Below are 5831 nucleotides of genomic sequence, written 5' to 3'. Positions count from 1 at the left end.
GAATCTAATTTAGTCTGCAAAAGTGTACTTAGCATTAGTACTGCCTGGGAAGCAAAATGAACACAATGATACTTGGATGGTTATGCCGGTAAAACTTCCCCATGAGGACAGCCTTATCCCAGAATAAGAATACACTTCCCGGATTGCTTATATCGTGTTGCAAGTATTATTAACTAAAACACAATGTCCCCCCCAGCAAACTGCTTTTCTAGTGTACGAAGAGGGAGACTCAGCACTCTTAATTGGACTCAAACATCCCCATGAGGATTTTAAATGCCATAACCAGTCCAGCAACTTTTTCGTGGAGGTCTTACACCCAAGGCTGGTTCTAACAAACTTGTGATGGCTTAAGTATGAAGTAGGACTGCGAATAGAATAGTAGGATCTAATCAGCACTGAACAGAAATAGTTATAGGCACAGGTCCTGTGCATTTTATACTTAATAGAGACACATAATCTGAACATAAATGATCTAGTTTACTTGAGTTTCACAAACTTGAACTGTGACAGACAGATACTGGGAGTATGTTGAAAATTGGAATGTTTAATACCCTTTGCATTTGTAGTGCCTCATCTTTGTTCAGTTGTACTCTTGTGTAGTTAACAGCAGTCATTCCTATTACTACTTCGTAATTGTTTATGACAAATACTTCACAGCCTTTAAAATATTACTGTTTCTATCAGCTAAAAAACATCTAATTGTTCTTTACTGGCTAGGTTATAGAGAGAGTGTTTTAGTAGAAGGCTAAGCTTTCTTGGTAAAGCTGAATATGTTGACTGAGTATGTAAGAAATCAAGAATCATTTATATCAGCTTTTGTCTGCTCCCAAGGGTTATTATGATAAATCATGATGTTCCAGTTGGTGTGCAGGTTTGGTTGTCTGGGAGGCAGACTGCTGTCACTTGGCATATAGAAGGGATCTATAAGTGTATGCAGGGAGAACACAGTTTTATAATAATGCAAAGTGATGCATATGTGAAAGGCGAGTAGAAATCATTATTTTCTGTACTGTTTTGTCAGGTAACAAAGATCACACCTTGTGGAAACTGCACTTTATTTTAGGTATGTAAAGGTGTCACAAAGAAGGTGATCTGTCTTTAAACTTTCTTGCTTCTTCTGACAAGTGTTACTCCACCAACAGTCATAGTCTGTAGAAGATGAATATGCATAACTTGTTTTTTATTTAGACTCCAGGAAATCTATTTGTAACTAGCTGGCTAGAGTTTCTTCAATTCATATATAAATCCATCTTATTCCACAAGAAAATACATTTACAGTACTTGCCTATAAATATGTTTATAACTACCAAGGAAAATTTTTTGCAGAACCAGCTCTGAAGAGAGAAAAATCTAAAAATGTAGTTGATGATGACATTTATATTATCACTCTCTTTTAAGTGGTGTCACAGATACTACCAGAATGACATGCTTCCTGTAATAGAAATCCACTGTCCCACATAGTAATGTGTTCTTTTCCCTGATGTTTTGCTTGCTCAATGTTAGAAAAGTAGTTTGAGATACCCAGAATGATCTTAGGAAATTGTATGTCCAAAACATACGACTTTAATGTAGTTAGCTGTCGTTCTCGTAGTAGTCTTTAGCCAAGTGGATACTTCTTAGAAGCCTGATGAGCTTAAGTCTATAGAGAAAAGCTCTTTGTCAGTACTGAACAATTATGAACTAACTAAAGAACTTTGAACAATTGTAGGTGGAACAAACATACTACAAGTTTTTGGGTTTGACTCGGCTTTTACTTTCTTTTCAGAGGTAATGCTGTGGATAAAGCTAAGGGTAAAAGCACTGCTATAGTAGTCTAGAGGAATTTATAAGGAGCCTTTCTGCAACATGCTCAGCAGCCAAAGCCCTTCACACTTCAGTGCCTAGAATTGGCCCCAGGGTAGTAATTAATAAAAAGATTTGTTGAGCAGGATGCATTAAATATATGAGTAATGTTTAAAGGAGAGTCATCTAAGGCAGTTGGTTTTAATGAGAAACAGGAATAATAAAAGATACTATTAGAATTTTCCACTAACTGCGGTTCTGTATCTGCAGATTTAAGCACCAGTAAGGAATTCTGCAAGTAATGTGATAATTTTAGAGCCAGATTTGTTGAAGTTATTAAGCCTACACTAAGAGCTAATCAACACAGAACATTTTTTTCCTTCAGCATTTTTCTTGATGTGCCATTATTTTCTAACACTTACCTCCACCATTTCATTTCCTTTAATTTCTTGCTCATGAGAGAATTTTTCTGATTTGCACACAAGCTTCCCATTTACCATGTTCACAGTACACTGTTGAAGCAGATTTAAAAATTACAAAAAATTTTACATTTTGCAATTCAATTTGAATAAGTAGAGGACTATGTAAATGGGAATTAAATGATCTTGGTATTTTATAATCACATCTACTAATTTAAGCTGGAGACCACAGCATTTTAATAGGAGTGTTAGAAGAAATGTTTCTGTTGAAATGATAGAAGTGTATGCTAATAGAAATGGTACAAACAAGTTTCACTCATACACAGAAACTGAGAAGGATAAATACAGAGATGCCCTCATTCCTGAAATATATTACCTTTAGCTTTCTGCCATCCATAGTAGTAATGTCAGCCTCTTTTCCAAGTGTAAAAGAGTTAGTGACAGATTGCTTGGGTGTTTTTGATGTCACAATGAAGTCATTTCCTTTTTGCTGTATTTCAACAACAGGCTTAATATCTTTGGCGACTTTGATGATGTCATCTGGCAGTGCTGTAAAAAAGGCAAAAAAGGACTTTTTCTGTTACAAAGTAGTGTGTTGATATGAAATAGCAAATTCTTTTCTCCAATAAAGGTGCAAAAGATACAAAACAATAATTAAAAGTGATGTCCAAGTTAAAAGATAAGCCTGTTCTGGACTCACTTCTCTATGGGCATATTGTTCCATTCCATCTAGTTTGCATAGATTTTGATATTATATTAATTAATCTTGTGTCAGAATATGAGTTGCTTCTTTCAGTAATAGCTTGCCATGTGGTAACATTTCTCCATGATGAAAACCATGTGTGTGGGTTTTTTGTTTCACTCACCTCTTCCCTGGGAGATGGGAGGTGGTGGTTATCTGTCTAGTCAGAGCTGCAACAGTCTGAGTAGCCTCAGATTGCCTCATCAGGGTGTCTGCGGCACGATTTGACTGTATCATCTTTAGCAGTAGCGGGAATTGGTTCAGGTGTCATACTGTTGGACTAGGCTTTTCAACTGTAACTGAATTCTGTTCTGCTGAATATCTCTCATATACTCTTAAAAACTCCAATGTGAATTTTTTGTCAAGCGCGTAAGTGCATTTTTATTATTATAGGCGCATACTAAGTTGTAACTACCATTACGGCTCACTAAACAGCTATCACATGTTAATCACTAGTGCTGTAGAAAGTGCCTGCACTACGAATAGCATATTGGAAATCTGTATATATCACTGACAACTTGTTTCTAGTTAAGTGTATTTATAGAAGTTATGTGTTAATCAAAACAAGTAGATTTCTGGTATATGTCTTCTTTCATGAGGGACTCCTCTAATGTTAGGGATTTGGGGGTTATCTGTAACCTTTCTACATCAATTTGAATGATTTTTTGGCTTCTTTTCATTTCCAAATTGGGCATAACGGACTTACCTGGCAGGGGGTAGTTTGTCATACAAACAAAAGTAAAAAACATAGAAATACAGTAATAAAAGATGTCATGCAAAGTGTGTGTTGCAATCCAGCAAATTATTTCAAAAGTAACTGGACACTTACCAAGAGCTTTCAGAAACTCCTCATAGTTCTCTTGAGCGTAGACCTGCCAGGTTCCATTGAATGCCATTGTGGATGCTATAATGCAGTTTAGGGCAGCAACACTAGCAGGAAAGTGGGGGGCTCTCCCTGGTCATTCAGTTGCTATTTATGGAAAGGGAAAGGCCAGCCCAAATTGTGAGATGGCTGACTAATTATTAACTGTGAGATAACAATTATTAATCTTTTATTTGTTCTTAATGATCATAACCTCTAGTTCATTCTGCTTTGTAGAAAGTCTTACCTTGACCACCTGGCTTGAGATGTTAAGTTTATTGTGGGTTACTGAACTCAGGTAATTATTCATAATTGTTGTAAAGAGTTGCATAGATTAATTTGTTGTGCTTTTTGTTCACAACTTCTATGTTTACTACAATTTCTGTGTTTTGGATAGAATTCTTCAGATATAATGATGCAATTTACAATAGATTCAAGGTAATTACTGTCTTACAGCAGGAACTTCCTAATTATCACAATATTGTCTACTAAGGGCACTTGAACCTTAAACGATGGGAATAAAATCCACAGCTATTTTTTCCAAAATTGTGGGCCTCCAGTTGCTTGAGGACAGGGAAGATCATGTTGGAGTGGGACGGTCAGTTGTGACTTTACCCAGTAGATGTCAGTAACAGACATCTAAATCTGTATTAAATTCAGTTTATTATTATTATTTTTTAATAACCACTGCATACATAGAAGATTAAAGTAAAGTAAAACATGAAACATTGTTTGGAGACTGAAATGAAAGAAGCAAATAGGATGTATTATTTTTCTTCACACCAGTTGCACCAAGAATTCCTCACTCATTATAGCTATTGAGTGATATTCCTTACTGTCTGTACAAGTATGACTTGATTTTGGAAGACATCCATTAGATTGTGTGTCTTGCAGTTATATTGCTTAATTCAAATAGAGTCTGTATCCCAGAGGTAGGTGACCTTTCCAAGTTAACTTTTATTACTCCATACCAGTCAGTAATTCTTCTATTTAAATAGAAAACCGATGCTGAACTTTTTCTTACAAATTCACAACTCTTTTGTCAGTATGCAATTTTAAAGAAAACACACACAAATAGCCCATTACATGGAATTACATTTACATATGATAATACCTGAGTAGCAAGGATGAGGTGCTGATACTGAATTTTTATGCGTGGGGTGTAAGACACATGGCTCTGAAAAGTACATGTTTATACTGCAGTTATTCTAGGTTATGTTAATCTGTTTTAACATAGAGTAATGTTAATGATGCTGTCAGAAGGGCCTGCTTTTCTTCGTTTACTGTAAGATGAATCTAAACAATTGGCTAAGCTCTCCCTTTTTTATGTTATTAAATTTAATAATATAAATTGTATATATTTAACTTAAAGTAATATCTGAAGTGTAACTGCCTTTGGTCAAATGATTGGCAGTCCTGTAGAGGATTGCTGTGCTCTTTTATGTTGTCACTGGAACAGCAGCATCCCTCAAATAACTGGGAAAAGTACTGCTGTCGTGAGGACAGTTTATACTAGTTTGTGCAGCAAAGTGAGATGCTATTTCGCTGAATAAATGCGTTTAGCTGGATGGCTGTATTAGGAGTACAATCACTTTTTTTATCTCTCACTGACACAGTTTTACTGGTAGAAGCTGGGGGTGTAGCTGTGGCTTCAGAACAGGTGGGAGGCCACACTTTTCTGCATCCAGAATAATCTAACATAACTAATAAACCTAAAAATCTCTTTAATTCGAAAGAATATAGGTGTCCAGTAGGATGGAAGGATCTGAGTCCACTTCTGTAGACTTTCACTTAACCTTCTTGTGTAAATGTATTACTGCTTGTCATTGTATATGTAGAAGCTGAATGTGTTCCTCAGTGAAGAACCAAGCCTTGAAAATGTCACCACCTTGTTTTCTTCCCATATAGCTTAGGTTGTAAAGGCGCATACTTCAAGGCCCTGATTCAGCGCAGTACTTAGGAAAATTGCTAACTTCCCATACGCACATGGCTGACTGATTTCAAGATAGATGTACTTGACAAGTGC

At 36.0% G+C, this 5831-nt stretch overlaps 1 protein-coding gene across 1 annotated transcript; it reads right to left on the bottom strand.

Moving 5' to 3' along the window:
* Positions 1-1038: 1038 nt before the first annotated feature.
* Positions 1039-3905, bottom strand: LOC102046919 (fatty acid-binding protein, liver). Its single transcript, XM_005433049.4, has 4 exons — positions 3773-3905; positions 2578-2750; positions 2205-2294; positions 1039-1149 (listed from the first exon to the last, which is right to left on the bottom strand). Exons 1-4 carry the CDS (start codon positions 3837-3839, stop codon positions 1099-1101), a joined length of 381 nt encoding a protein of 126 aa, XP_005433106.1. The 5' UTR covers positions 3840-3905; the 3' UTR covers positions 1039-1098.
* Between the last annotated feature and the right edge of the window lie 1926 nt (positions 3906-5831).

Source organism: Falco cherrug, chromosome 3 (genome assembly GCF_023634085.1).
Source record: "Falco cherrug isolate bFalChe1 chromosome 3, bFalChe1.pri, whole genome shotgun sequence".
Lineage (NCBI taxonomy): Eukaryota > Metazoa > Chordata > Aves > Falconiformes > Falconidae > Falco > Falco cherrug.
This window is presented reverse-complemented; position numbering and strand designations above follow the sequence as displayed.

Excerpts from the sequence above, each read along its gene's own strand:
- LOC102046919 (XM_005433049.4), bottom strand. The coding sequence starts at position 3,839 with ATGGCATTCAATGGAACCTGGCAGGTCTACGCTCAAGAGAACTATGAG. Across the intron at positions 2,751-3,772 it reads GGAGTTTCTGAAAGCTCTTG|CACTGCCAGATGACATCATC; the intron begins GTAAGTGTCCAG and ends CCTTTTTTACAG. Across the intron at positions 1,150-2,204 it reads AAGGAAATGAAATGGTGGAG|ACTATGACTGTTGGTGGAGT; the intron begins GTAAGTGTTAGA and ends CATCTTCTACAG.